The sequence below is a fragment of the Lucilia sericata genome, unplaced genomic scaffold (genome assembly GCF_015586225.1).
Source record: "Lucilia sericata isolate MDLA Ls3-8-SP2 unplaced genomic scaffold, ASM1558622v1 Contig004718F_arrow, whole genome shotgun sequence".
NCBI classification, from domain to species: domain Eukaryota; kingdom Metazoa; phylum Arthropoda; class Insecta; order Diptera; family Calliphoridae; genus Lucilia; species Lucilia sericata.
In genome coordinates this window covers 3,906-19,565 of record NW_023997328.1, presented here as the reverse complement: position 1 = coordinate 19,565, position 15,660 = coordinate 3,906, and the positions used below count along the sequence as shown (strand labels likewise).

Genomic DNA, 15,660 nt, shown 5'->3' with positions numbered 1-15,660 from the left:
ATTGTGTATTTGACCTGGTAGCTTTTCAATCCAACAGGATAAAAAATCTTTTCCTCTTTTTTTCCATTTCGAATTTCACACACAAATACAATGTGAAAAGTAAATAAAACAAGGGTGGTTATTTTATAAGTGAAGGTTGCATGGGAATCAATGTATTTTTTAAGTGTTATCCCACAACGACAACAAGAGCACACAGGACATTTAATAATCATATGTTGATTATTATAAACAATATTAACAAACACAATATGTATGTAGTTTACACAACGGAAAAAAAGAAGCAACATAATTTGATTTTTATTGTGGTGACACTCAATTAAGTGGAAAATGTCTAGTTGAGGTGGTAATTTATCTATTTTTTGTTCAGTTATATTATTTTGAATATTCATAATATTGAGTACAAAAATTAATGGTTCATTAAATTTGTAACAAAAAAAAAATAATAAAGAATAATAATAAAATCTACATATGATTATTAAACATACACATACCTGTTTTCTTGATTGCAGTTAAATTTATGAATATTCATCAATTTACTTCAATATCTTCGATTTCTGTTGGTTACAAACCATTAGTTTTTTGGAGTATAAATCATCAATTGTATATTGAGGCTGTATTTAGGTTTTTATTACAAAAAAGTTACTTATATTTGTAGAGTTGTAAAGAGGAAAAAATTATAACGTAAACAGACTTACTTTATTCAAACATCCCTTTTTTGTTAGTAGCTTAAGTTGTTTGATTTGTGTTTGTGTGTGCATTAAATTTGGTGTTTTAATAAATTGTGTTTTCTTTCTGTTTAATGCCATGGCACTTGATTGGGATTGCTAATAATGCCTTTTTTATAATATTTAGCAGTAGCAGCGGCAGAGGTGGTAAATGTTGGAGAGTTAAGAGCCGGCTCATAGGAAGGACCACTACCTTCAGCTTTCAAAACTGCCGCGCATTTCCATTTTCTGCTATAGTTCACTGTAAAGTAGAATAAATAACAAATTGTTTTTATATTAATTTATTAAAAGTTGTTACTTACTTTTCCAAATGCGCACACAGCCATCATCACCTGTTGATATCAACATGGTTGCTAACATATTCCAACAAACCCTCCAAACGGGACAATTATGGTCAGTGTGCTTAACTGTTTGAATATCTAGTTTTGAATTACCGGAACCATCACTGAAAGTTAAAGGAACGTGTAATTACGAAGGCTGACAAAATTATAAAAAAAATAGTTCGAGTTCTCAGATCTAGTTGTGTTCTAGTTCGGTTCTAGTTCAGTTCTAGTTGAGTTCTAGTTCGGTTCTAGTTCACTTCTAGTTCAGTTCTCGTTCAGTTCTAGTTCAGTTTTAGTTCAGTTCTAGTTCAGATCTAGTTCAGTTCTAGTTCAGTTCTAGTTCAGTTCTAGTTCGGTTCTAGTTCAATTTTTGGTTCAGTTCTAGTTCGGTTCTAGTTCAGTTCTAGTTCAGTTCTAGTTCGGTTCTAGTTCAGTTCTAGTTCGGTTCTAGTTCAGTTCTAGTTCAGTTCTAGTTCAGTTCTAGTTCAGTTCTAGTTCAGTTCTAGTTCAGTTCTAGTTCAGTTCTAGTTCAGTTCTAGTTCAGTTCTAGTTCAGTTCTAGTTCAGTTCTAGTTCAGTTCTAGTTCAGTTCAGTTCAGTTCTAGTTCAGTTCTAGTTCAGTTCTAGTTCAGTTCTAGTTCAGTTCTAGTTCAGTTCTAGTTCAGTTCTAGTTCAGTTCTAGTTCAGTTTTAGTTCAGTTCTAGTTCGGTTCTAGTTCAGTTCTAGTTCAGTTCAGTTCAGTTCAGTTCTAGTCAGTTCAGTTCTAGTTCTAGTTCAGTTCAGTTCTAGTTCAGTTCTAGTTCTAGTTCAGTTCTAGTTCAGTTCTAGTTCAGTTCTAGTTCAGTTCTAGTTCAGTTCTAGTTCAGTTCTAGTTCAGTTCTAGTTCAGTTCTAGTTCAGTTCTAGTTCAGTTCTAGTTCAGTTCTAGTTCAGTTCTAGTTCAGTTCTAGTTCAGTTCTAGTTCAGTTCTAGTTCAGTTCTAGTTCAGTTCTAGTTCAGTTCTAGTTCAGTTCTAGTTCAGTTCTAGTTCAGTTCTAGTTCAGTTCTAGTTCAGTTCTAGTTCAGTTCTAGTTCAGTTCTAGTTCAGTTCTAGTTCAGTTCTAGTTCAGTTCTAGTTCAGTTCTAGTTCAGTTCTAGTTCAGTTCTAGTTCAGTTCTAGTTCAGTTCTAGTTCAGTTCTAGTTCAGTTCTAGTTCAGTTCTAGTTCAGTTCTAGTTCAGTTCTAGTTCAGTTCTAGTTCAGTTCTAGTTCAGTTCTAGTTCAGTTCTAGTTCAGTTCTAGTTCAGTTCTAGTTCAGTTCTAGTTCAGTTCTAGTTCAGTTCTAGTTCAGTTCTAGTTCAGTTCTAGTTCAGTTCTAGTTCAGTTCTAGTTCAGTTCAGTTCTAGTTCAGTTCTAGTTCAGTTCTAGTTCAGTTCTAGTTCAGTTCTAGTTCAGTTCTAGTTCAGTTCTAGTTCAGTTCTAGTTCAGTTCTAGTTCAGTTCTAGTTCAGTTCTAGTTGCAGTTCTAGTTCAGGTTCTATGTTCAGTTCTAGTTCAGTTCTAGTTCAGTTCTAGTTCAGTTTCTAGTTCAGTTCTAGTTCAGTTCTAGTTCAGTTCTAGTTCAGTTCTAGTTCAGTTCTAGTCAGTTCTAGTTCAGTTCTAGTTCAGTTCTAGTTCAGTTCTAGTTCAGTTCTAGTTCAGTTCTAGTTCAGTTCTATTCATTCTAGTTCAGTTCTAGTTCAGTTCTAGTTCATTTCTAGTTCAGTCTAGTTCATTCTAGTTCAGTTCTAGTTTCATTCTAGTTCAGTTCTAGTTCATTCTAGTTCAGTTCTAGTTCAGTTCTAGTTCAGTTCTAGTTCAGTTCTAGTTTCAGTTCTAGTTCAGTTCTAGTTCAGTTCTAGTTTCAGTTCTAGTTCAGTTCTAGTTCAGTTCTAGTTCAGTTCTAGTTCAGTTCTAGTTCAGTTCTAGTTCAGTTCTAGTTCAGTTCTAGTTCAGTTCTAGTTCAGTTCTAGTTCAGTTCTAGTCAGTTCTAGTTCAGTTCTAGTTCAGTTCTAGTTCAGTTCTAGTTCAGTTCTAGTTCAGTTCTAGTTCAGTTCTAGTTCAGTTCTAGTTCAGTTCTAGTTCAGTTCTAGTACAGTTCTAGTACAGTTCTAGTTCAGTTCTAGTTCAATTCTAGTTCAGTTCAGTTCTAGTTCTAGTTCAGTTCTAGTTCAGTTCTAGTTCAGTTCTAGTTCAGTTCTAGTTCAGTTCTAGTTCAGTTCTAGTTCAGTTCTAGTTCAGTTCTAGTTCAGTTCTAGTTCAGTTCTAGTTCAGTTCTAGTTCAGTTCTAGTTCAGTTCAAGTTCAGTCCTAGTTCTGTTCTAGTTCATATGTACCTACAAAAAGGAAAATAAACAAAACAAGACTTACGCGACTCCTCGTATATTAACAATATATAAATCTTTGCTGGCCACTGCCAACATATGGAAACTACGACCAGCATTTGGAGCAAAAGCCAAATCTGTAACAGGATCAGTTATATCATTAATCGTATCCACTTTAACACACTTTCTGGCATTTTCACTATAGGCAAATATAAAAACTTTGCCGGTAATAGTAGCAGTTTCATCACTTCCAGCCTAATTAATAAAAAAACAATCATTAATAGGTTTTCTATTATAATATAATTTGCACATACCGCTAACAATTGTGACGACAGCTTATAGGTCGATGTATTCCAAGACAAACAGCTTAAAGGCAATTTATTTGTGATTTCATGTTGAACCGGCCAATTGCTTAAATTCATTATATCCGGCGCTTCATAAATACGAATAACACCATCTGCTGATGCAGTAGCCAATAGTAAACCTAAATATTTGGGTGCAAACTCCACATCAGTAACACTGGTGCGTGAATCCACTAGAACTGTACGTTTAACCCAACGTCTAGCAGGAGTCATGGTGGCAGCTACTTTTTCTCCCAACACCTCTTCCCATACCGAGGCGGTACGATCGAAAGAACACGAGGCTAAAACTTGACCAAATTCCGGATGAGCCCAAGATACCCGCCATATAGAACCGGAATGTGCCTTCCAACTAGAGGTTACCGACCATTTTCCCTGTTCATTTTCATCCCATATCTGCAAGCAAAAAAAACACATTTTATCAAAGTTTTTCTTGTACAAAACACAGCCATCTTAATTTGCGCGCTTACTTTTACTGTCTGGTCACTGGAACAAGTAGCCATGCGGCGTCCATAATAATCAAATACCACATCGTGTATAACATCTTTATGATCAACAACAATGGATTCTACTTCAAACATTTTTATTTATTTTTCTTAATTTTCACAGCTTTTTGAACACCGCAAAAATAAAACACAACTGTAAACAAAAAAACAGTGGGAAAATGTGTGAAGAAATTGCGATAGTACAGGGTTGTTAACAAACATATGATTGCAAAAGTATTGCCAGCGGTAAAAAGCAACGAAGAAACTTTCTCTCTTAAATTTTATTTTCTCTTTTATCAAGCAATTAGTGATGCCACATTTTATTATCATAGAAAAATCAATCAGTGTTGATTGTAAGAAATAATTATCGTTATTTATAATTAATTATTAATTGTACTAGTCAAAATCTATGATACGACATCATGATACAACCATAAGATATTATTATGATACGACATGAAAGCGCCTCACATAATATCAAAGAACTGAAATTTCATATAAGTTCTTTGCGTTAACTATGATAATGTTGGAAAAACTTTAAAAAAGACCTTTTTATCATTTGACCAAATATTGACCCAGAACTAAATTTTTCAGAAACGGTATCTTAAAATAAACCAAATTTCAATTTTCGGTGGGAACGTCAGTAACTTATTCTTTTTCCATACATACGGAGCCATCGTATGTATGCATATACTTTATGGGGTACCTTCTCACGATGGTGAAGGCTATAAAAACAAGAGGCTAATATTTATAACATGATTTTAATCTAATAAATTATTTATATAATAACCTGTAATATAAATTACAGATTATTCGTGAAATTTTAATAATAATAACAATTATGAATAGAGTGTAATATTTTATAAGATTACCCTTAACACTAATCAACAGTTATCAGTAAAGTACTCTTTAACTACCGTTATCACAAAATATAAAAATATTGCAAAAACTTGATAAGTCATAAATCGAAAATAAAAAGTAATCATTACATCACGAACGAAATAAACAGGATTTTTTATATACATATACATACATAATTTTGAACACAAAAAAGGACCGATATTGAAAAAAATTGGAAACATTGAAGAAAAAGCTATCTAAACTCCTTTGTCCAATTTTTTCTATGGCCAATAGGTGAAAAGTTACACTCATTTGAAAAACCCCAAAATTACCAAAATGCCTAACATTGACGCCCTTTAACTCGGGCAGTTCTTGACCGATAGAGTTGACAATTTGTGTCTGGCCTACTATACAATAGCTTTGGTGCAAATTTCATCCAAATCGATTTTTCAAATTGTGTCACTTGACACGAAATTGTCCACATGCATGTGGTGAATATTTTTGAATGTACCATTTTTTAAAATCTTTCTCTGAGTATTAAATCAAAAGTTTAAAAAATTAAATATTTTTAATTCAATTTAAAATAGACAGAAAACTTTTATAATAGAAAATTTAGATAAATTTATAGTTATTTGAATTCAAATAAAATTTATATTTTTCAGAGAGAATTTAAATTTCAATAGGAATGGTAGAAAACTTGTTTAATTCAATTTGTAAGTAGCTGAATGCAAGCAAAATCTAATCATTCAGGAATAAGAATTAATTCTCGGGAATGAAGTGAGCACGGGGAATAAGTTAAAAGTATTGATAATTATTTATTTAATGTTACTAACAATTCGAATTAGGGTTCCATAAATCGATTTTCGAACTATCTTGTAAGAAATAAATCGAATGTAATTAATTAATAATAATTAAATTAAAAGTCAATATCAAAAATTTCAATAAGTCGACTTTTATTTTTAACTACAAAACCCAAATTTGAATTTTTCGAAATTACCGTAATCTTTTAATTACGGTGAAATGGCAATACTTCTCCACCTACCCTTTAATAAAAGAAAAACAACAACAATAATAAATAAGACCAGAAAAAAGAGAGAGAAAAACAAACTGTAAACATAAATGATGCCATATGATTTTTCATTGGTTCTCTTTTACATAAAAATAGTGGAAATTTTTCTATAAATTCTACTATTATTTGAAGTACAATTTGCGATCTAATATTATTTTATTGAAACCAATAAAAACTGCAATTCATTATATTTATTGCGTAGTCTTTTGATTAAGGAATTTTTATCTTATCTTACAAGAATAAAATCAAAGCATTTCATAGTTTTTGGTTAGTGGCATCACTGACTTAACGGTGAGAAATGAGAGAGAGAACATTTCCCAAATAACCGCACATCGCATTACAATAAAGTTCATTTACGGAAGTTATTGTTATTAGCAAAGGAAAAAATATTAAATAAAAGAAGAAATTAATTACTTCTAGTGTTATTGATTAAACAAAATGAAAAATATGTATTAATAAATGTAAATTAACAAAATAAATTAGCAACACTTAAATATAACAAGTGTAAACAGAAAGAAAAAGTAAAATTTTCTTAAGGAGAAAAAAACTTGTCAAACGAAAAGAAAAAAAACAGACCAGTGAAAAAAGTTTTTGTGTTCATTTTGCATTTTAACTAAAAAAATAATTATTTAAAAAACCACAAAAGACAACTACAAATATTTAAGAAAAAATGGAAGCAGGTAATGGATCATTTTTTGTTAATTTTCAAGGGTTTTTGTTTAAGTTTTTATTCAAGCTTTTTCTTTCCTAAACATCAGGCCATAAGGCGTCAACATCAGGTGATTTTTTTCACTACTGTATATTTTATGTGTACTAAAAAAATATGTGAAATTGTCTTTAAAGAGGGTTAATCACCCCTCTTATTAGAAGGAACGAAAGTGAAAAATTATTCACCTACCTTTCTACGCACTAAAAAAATAATATTTGTAAAATTTTGTTTTAAAATTTTTAGTTTAACTTTTTAAAAAGTACTACATATTTGTAATTCCAAAAATTTATATTTTTTTCTTTTAATTTTCTTTTTTTACTCTTATTATTTATGTGTGTATATAAGTATGTATGTAGTTTTGTTGTTAAGTTTTTTTTTCTTATTGGGTTTCTCTTTGTAATTGCGTCTCTTCTCTTCCTCTATTGTATTATGTTAATTTGTTCTAAGTTGTTTTTATTTCTTATTTACTCGAGAATTTCTCTTTAAAACAACAACCACGCTGTTTTTATGTTTTTTTTTGTACATAATCACTAGAATTTTGCAGTTTTTTACTCATGCTGACCTTGGTTTCCTATTGGATGTAAAACCTCGCGCCATATCAATACATGTGCTAAATCTTCGAATTAGAATTTGTATTAGTGTAGGTTAAGCACAGATATGTCATTTTGGTGCTTTTTCAGATTGATTTTAGTGTTTTTTGGAATAGAAAGCTTCTTTAATTAATTTTGATAATTATTTATTTTATATGCCTACAACGATCGAAATCTATAATCAAGTCTATAGAATGGTAGGTAGTCATGACTATAACATATTTTAGACTATATTCAAATTATAGAATGGTCTATTGTCGATACTATTGAATAGTCTATAGTCAAGACTATAGTATGGTCTATAGCCGCATCAATAGAATAGATTATAGAGTGGTGTATATTCGAGACTATAGAATGGTATATAGTCAAGACTATAGAATTGTATATAGTAAAAACTATAGAATTGTATACAGTCAAAACTATAGAAGTGTATATAGTCAAAACTATACAAGTGTCTATAGTCAGTTGAGATTATAGACCATTCTATGTTCGAGACTATATAATGGTCTATAGTCAATATTACCGAATGATCTATATTCAAGACTATAGAACGGTCTATAAAATACTATAGAAAAGTCTATAGTCGAGATTATAGAATAGTCTATAGGTGAGACTATAATTTTGTCTGAAGTTAAGACATTGGAACAGCTTATATAAAGGTCTATACTCAAGACTATAGATAGAGTTGTCAATAGTCAAGACATTTTAATGGTGTATAGTCGAGACTATGTCATGGTCTTCAGTTGAGACTATAGACCATACTATGTTCGAGACTATAGTCAATATTATCGAATGATCTATATTCAAGACTATAGAACGTTCTATAGAAGACTATAGAACGGTCTATAGTCAAGACTATCGAATGGATTGTAGTAAAGACTACAGATTTGTCTTAAGTCAAGATTATAGTCTGGTCTATAAAAAGATCTTAAAAAAATTTAAATCTTAAAAAAAATTTTAAAAATACTAGCGATTTTTTGTAAAAGAAAAGTTGACAACTTTGTCCAAGTAAGCATGTCTCTAGTTAATATTATATATAATTTTTATACAAACATACATTCCGAATGAATGGAATTGAGAATGTGTAACATCTAAGAGCATTCCTAATAATTTCTTTTGGTATGACGTTATTGAAATGAGAATTTCAAAACTGACTATATGTTTAGGGGCCCGATAAACAGTTAGCTGGTGTGTGTCTTATCTGTCATACATATCCACTTAAGGTTTTTTCCCTCTACAACTACCTTGATCGAGCTATATCTTTAATAAAAAAAAATACTAAAATATTAGATTTACGATTACTAAACAATAACTTGAAATGTCTAGCTATCAAATATACAAAATTAGAAATTCCTCCCTCTTTATGAGGTTTTATTTAAACGCATGTATAACTTTTTAAGATAATTGATAATTATTATTATGAATAATAAATTCATAATAATAATAATACACTACTTAAGTTGTAATCGTATGATATCAAAAAAATAACGCAATTTGTTGATACAGTTGTGTTAAGAATTATAGAATCAATCAGTGGAAAAATTCTATGTTATGGAAGTTGAAGTGTTGTTTCCTTTTTTTTAATTTTATAGAGTTGAGTATTGAATACTGAGATAAGTTATCATGATTTAAAAATTAAGTAATAGATTTCATATTTTGAAAAAATACCAAATCATTGTTATTAAAAATTATCAAAGTTAAAGCGAAACACCCAAAAAGTTATTTTAAGAATTTTTCATATAACGACAGAAGTGGAATTTCTTTATTTTGTTGTTAAAAGTGTTCTGTTATCAAAAATCGTTTGCTTTAAAAACGATTTTTGATAAGCTGTTACCTTCTATTTTTGATTTACTTTTTTATTTAGCATTTAAAGTGATTCCTTATACCTATTCACTTTGATCACACTTATTAGCAACGTGATTATTGTACAATATATTCTTTATTTCTATGCTAATTCCATTTCACTCTTATTATCAAATTTAAACAATTTTCTTTAAAATTTTAATTCATTAAGTTAATTTGCTAGCACGAACCTAATAAATGTTTAAGTTTATACATGTCAGCTAAAATAGAAACAAAACAAAATTAATCAATAATAAAAATTAACCTTTCACAAGTTATCACTACAAATTATAGCATAAAAAAAACTGCTTTCGCTTCTCAAAGAATTCTTAAGCGTGGTGTCATTTACTAGTTTATACCTGTATTAAATGCCACAAAGTATTATTAGTTTATATATGAAAGTTGGTGTTTCATAAATGTTTAAATAATTTCTTTGGCTCAAAGTTCAGAAAAAGAAAGTTCATCAATAGATATGATTTACTCTGATTATATTAAATCATTAGTGGTTTTGTCTTATACCGGTTTCTTGTTAATGAAACAAAAATTTTTAGTGCTTTTAGTTTTAAAATGTTCATTAAAGTTTTTTGTATCTTCCTAGTGCTACAGAATACCAAGTTATATTTGATACAGAGTTAGTATAAATTGTAAAATTTTTGTAGAAAATATATATCGAAAAGATTTTGTATGTAATCAGGACTGTAAACTGGTCTATAAATAAGTTAATAGGCTGATCAATAGTTAAGACTGAATTTAAGACTAAAGACTGATTTACAGTTATGATTATAGATTAATCGCTGAAGACTGATCTATATGCAATACAATATACTGATCAGCAGTTAATACTATAAAATGATCAGTGGTCAACATTATAGAATTATCTTTATTAAGGACTAGTCAAGGTCTATAGTCAAGAATATATATACTGATCTATAGTCAAGACTACAAACTGATCTATAGTCAAGACTATAGACTCATTTATAATCAGGACTATAGACTGATCTATAGCCAAGGCTATAAACTGATCTACAGTCAAGACTATAGAAAGATCTATAGTCAAGACTATAGACAGATCTATAGTCAATACTGTAGACTGATCTATAGTCAAGACTAAAGACTGATCTATAGTCAAGACTATAGACTGATCTATAGTCAAGACTATAGACTGATCTATAGGCAAGACTATAGACTGATCTATAGGCAAGACTATAGACTGATCTATAGGCAAGACTATAGACTGATATATAGGCAAGACTATAGACTGATCTATAGGCAAGACTATAGACTGATCTATAGTCAAAACTGCAGACTGATTTTTAGTCAAGACTATTGACTGATCTATACTCAAGACTGCAAACAATATACTGATCTATAGATGAGATAATAGACTGGTATATAGTCGAACCTATAGTCTGATCTTTAGTCGAGGTAATAGCCTGATCTATAGTCTAGGCTATAGCCTGATCTATAGTCGAGTCTATAGACGAGTCTATAGACTGATCTATAAGTCTAAAGTCAAGATGTAGACTGATCTATACTTAAATCAATAGTCAAGATTATTGACTGATCTATAGCCAAGACTTTATACTGATCTACAATCAATACTATAGACTGTCCTATAGTCAACACTATAGACTGATCTATAATCAAGACTGCAGTCTGATCTATAATCAAGACTGCAGTCTGATCTATAGTCAAGACTGCAGACTGATCTATAGTCAAGACTACAGACTGATCTATAGTCAAGACTTTAGACAAATCTATAGACTGATCTATAGTCATTACTAAAGATCTGCCTTCAGCGTAGTCTTTCCAATCAACTTTATATTGTTTCAAATATTCAATTCCACTCTGTATATTATTTATAACCTTGACATTCATATTTAATGAAAAGTTTAGTTAACGTTTAATAACAATATATATTTATACCACATACAATAGTATTTTATGTAAAAAATACTTATATAAAATATTTTATAACAAAACAATTATAAAATATATTAAAACATCAGATTCATTATGTCATTTCCAAGCAGATATACCAACAAAACAGTCGTACTTAACAAAAAAAAAAAATTCCAAAAACAGAAGAAAAAAACATGAATATTAAAAGGAAAATTTATACGCTAAAGTGTCGTATCATTTTCTTATCAAAAATCAACTTAAATTCTCCTCCTCACAATCTAAATTAAAATTGCATGTTAACAGTAGTTTATAAAAAAACAAATTAAACATTTTTTTTCTCTATATATTTATAAGAAAACACACCATACTGTATATTTATTTATATACATACATATGTATATATGTATGTATTTAAATTATGTATGTTTTTATAACTCTCAAGCTTTTTTGCTCGCGCGACCTGTAGAAAATATAAAAAAAGAAATAATTTTAATCTATGAATGCTTTCCATACTACACATCGACAACCTGTGGCTAATATTATTATTGGGTCTTCTTCTTCTTTCTATTAAACACACATACATAAAACACACAGTGGGGCGCATAAAAGTAGCACATGTTGTAACTAAATAGATTTTGAAGGGCTATATATCGGTCTCGAGTTGCTGGACTATTGATTGAATGAATATTACCATCACTTTTACCCTATCACGACTAAAGACTGATATATCGATAATACTATAAACTGAATTACAGACAAGACCATAGACAGATTTATAGTCAAGGCTATAGACTGATCTATAGACAAGAATTTAAACTTATCTATAGATCAGACTATATGTATTCTGATCTAAAGTCAAGACTAAATATTGGTCTCGAATTGCTGCACTAGTGATCGAATGAATATAACTATCACTTTTACCCTATTACGACTAAAAACTGATCTATCGACAAGACTATAAACTGATCTATAGACAAGATTATAGCCCGAACTATAGTCAATACTATGGACTCATCTATATTCAAAACTGATCTATCGACAAGACTATAAACTGATCTATAGACAAGATTATAGTCCAAACTATAGTCAATACTATGGACTCATCTATGTATATTCAAGAATATAAACTTATCTATAGTTCACACTAAATGTATACTTTGTTTTTTTCCAACAAGTTTTGATCGGTTTCATCTGGTATGTCTACAGACAGATCATCTAATAAAAGAAATTATTAATTAATCACATCTTTGACCTGTTGATGGTACAAAGTATCGCATGCTGTCTTTTTGTTTTCTTAAATTTAATCTATATTTAGTTAAATGACAATCATTTTTTTTTTGTGTGGGTTTGAAATTTGTACTTTGAATTAGAATCGAAATATTAATAAATTAAGAAAAAATCTTTAGCAGCAGCATGTTACTTTAAAAGTAAATAATAAATTAAGGGAATAGAAGTCAAGTAGGCTATCTCTCCTTTTCAAAGCTGCAAAGTTCGGCAGAGAAATTTGTTTTGCAAAATGTAATTATTCTCGTAATTGGACATCTACAGAAACTGAGCAAAGCATTTAAATCTGCTCATTGTTTTTCTACTTTCATTAAGTTTATGTACTTTTTCACTACCAAACTTTTTGTTATGATCTGCTATTTACCTTCTCACCACTGTATTCCAAATGTTTTCAATTTTCTTTCTATTTTTTTTTTCTTAACAAAAAAAATATTTCAATAGGAATTGATAATGGTTAACGTTGAATAGACTCTCGTTTAGTCGCTAGCAAGTTGTCGACGTTTTAAGACCATTTAAAAATTTAAACTTTATGGTCGGTCACCAAGCTCTATTTGTCGCGTGTTTCCTAATATTAACAGAACACCAAAACTAATTTAAATAAAAAAAATCCAATTTCGAAAATATGTTTTTAAATATTTCTTATTAAAAAGCTTTAACTAAAAAAAATCATTAAAATACTAAAAACTGTTAAGTTTAACAAAATGACAAATAGAATTTATAACAATTTAAAGTGAAACTAAATTAATGTTTGACATAATAACGAGTTTTTTTATAATAAAAATTTCTAATAAACATTATCATTACTAGTATTTACAAACATAACATTGCAAGTTATTACATTTAATGCAAAATTGTTAAAATAAATATATAAAAAAGAAGTGAAAAAATGTTTAAAACCCATAAAAAAAGATCTTAAAAAAAGTATTTACGTTCAACATGAGGAAACCAGAAAGATGAAAAAAAAAGTAATAAACCACAACTACAAATTTTTGGACAGAAACTGACAAAAAAAGCGAAACAACAGATTGGTTGCCAGTACATTTGTTACGTTATGCATAGAGCATGAATAGTAAGGGGATTCACAAAGGAAGGCAAACAAATCGCTATAGTTTAGACGAGACTTACACTAAACTAGAGTCGAGACAATAGACATAGCCGAATAGAAATAGCCGAAACTAAAGACTTAATTATAATCAAGAATAGAGACTAAACTATAATGGAGACTATAGACTAAACTATAGTCCAGTTTGGTCCATACTCTTGACTTTAGTTAGTCTATAGTGTCGACTATAGTTTAGTCTATAGTCTCGACTATAGTTTAGTGTTTAGTCTCGACTAAAGTTGAGTCTGTAGTTTCAACTATAGTTTAGTCTATAGTCTCGACTATAGTTTAGTATATAGTCTCTACTATAGTTTAGTCCATAGTCTCGCCTATAGTTTGGTCCAAAGCTATAGTTTAGTTTTTAATCTCGACTATAGTTTAGTCGGTAGTCTACACTATAGTTTAGTCTATAATCTCCGCTATAGTTCAGTCTGTAGTCTCTACTAAAGTTTAGTCTATAGTTTGGTCTATAGTTCCGACTTCAGTTTGATCTATAGTCAGTACTATAATCTGGATTATTATCTTTCAATTCTTAACCCTCCTCTGAATACTCCTAATATGGTCATTCGGTTTTCTTTTAACAGTATGACTAATACTTCTTTTTGTATTGTCAGTTTGTTGCTTATTTTTCCTTATTGCTACAATGTTGGTCATTTATTTTGAGTTAGAGTTTATGTTTATTTTTTTTTATTTTACAACTTCTTTTTGTTGTTGTTGTTGGTTCAACTCTATTCGGTCATAAACCAAAACTGACATAAAAATAAAAACAAATTTAAAAATGAATTTTTTGTTTTATTACACTTTTTTTTTGTTCTTTTGAAACTCAGTTGTACTCGAATTCCTCTGGTGACTATGGTATCCGAAAAATGAAATTTAATGATTTTTTTCAACACTTTTTTCCTTTTGTTATTATTGTTGCTTTAAATGTAAGTCTGTGTGTGTGTGTTTTTTAATTTCGAAAATTATGCTTTCCAGTTAATAGAGTTTCTTTTTATTAACGGATGTTGCGGCATAGTATGTAGCCGCCAATAAGAGTTCACTTTTAGATTATTTGGAAATGATAAATATTTTTAATATACGCAAAAAAAATTAATTAAAAATATAACATCGAAAAATTACGCACTTTTTCTTTTGTTAAATTACATCTGAGCATGTATCGTTCAATTGCTTATTTTCTTCGCATTTTAAAATTGGGGCAAACGTGAGTTTATTTCAGTTTTATTTGTTGTTTGTGTCATTTTTAGGTGAAATATTTGCAGACCTTTAGACAGTTTTAAGTTTTTGCGTGTTTATTAGAAAAAAACTGCGTTAACTTTAATTGATAACGAGGGTGAATTTTGGTGGAAGAGTCTTTACTCACTGAACTGGAACCGAACTAGAGGAGAACTAGAACTGAGCTAGAACTGAACTAGAACAGAACTAGAACAGAACTAGAACAGAACTAGAACAGACTAGAACAGAACTAGAACAGAACTAGAACAGAACTAGAACAGAACTAGAACAGAACTAGAACAGAACTAGAACAGAACTAGAACAGAACTAGAACAGAACTAGAACAGAACTAGAACACTAGAACAGAACTAGAACAGAACTAGAACAGAACTAGAACAGAACTAGAACAGAACTAGAACAGAACTAGAACAGAACTAGAACAGAACTAGAACAGAACAGAACATAACTAGAACAGAACAGAACTAGAAACAGAACTAGAACAAACTAGAACAAACTAGAACAGAACTAGAACAGAACTAGAACAGAACTAGAACAGAACTAGAACAGAACTAGAACAGAACTAGAACAGAACTAGAACAGAACTAGAACAGAACTAGAACAGAACTAGAACAGAACTAGAACAGAACTAGAACAGAACTAGAACAGAATTAGAACAGAACTAGAACAGAACTAGAACAGAACTAGAACAGAACTAGAACAGAACTAGAAAGAACTAGAACAGAACTAGAACAGAACTAGAACAGAACTAGAACAGAACTAGAACAGAACTAGAACAGAACTAGAACAGAACTAGAACAGAACTAGAACAGAACTAGAACAGAACTAGAACAGAACTAGAACAGAACTAGAACAGAACTAGA

At 29.9% G+C, this 15,660-nt stretch overlaps 1 protein-coding gene across 1 annotated transcript; it reads right to left on the bottom strand.

Moving 5' to 3' along the window:
* Nucleotides 1-598: 598 nt before the first annotated feature.
* LOC119615273 (nucleoporin seh1) lies at nt 599-4,408 on the bottom strand. The gene is made up of 5 exons (XM_037971346.1): nt 4,215-4,408; nt 3,700-4,140; nt 3,432-3,640; nt 1,028-1,170; nt 599-966 (listed from the first exon to the last, which is right to left on the bottom strand). Exons 1-5 carry the CDS (start codon nt 4,323-4,325, stop codon nt 797-799), a joined length of 1,074 nt encoding a protein of 357 aa, XP_037827274.1. The 5' UTR covers nt 4,326-4,408; the 3' UTR covers nt 599-796.
* Nucleotides 4,409-15,660: the final 11,252 nt, after the last annotated feature.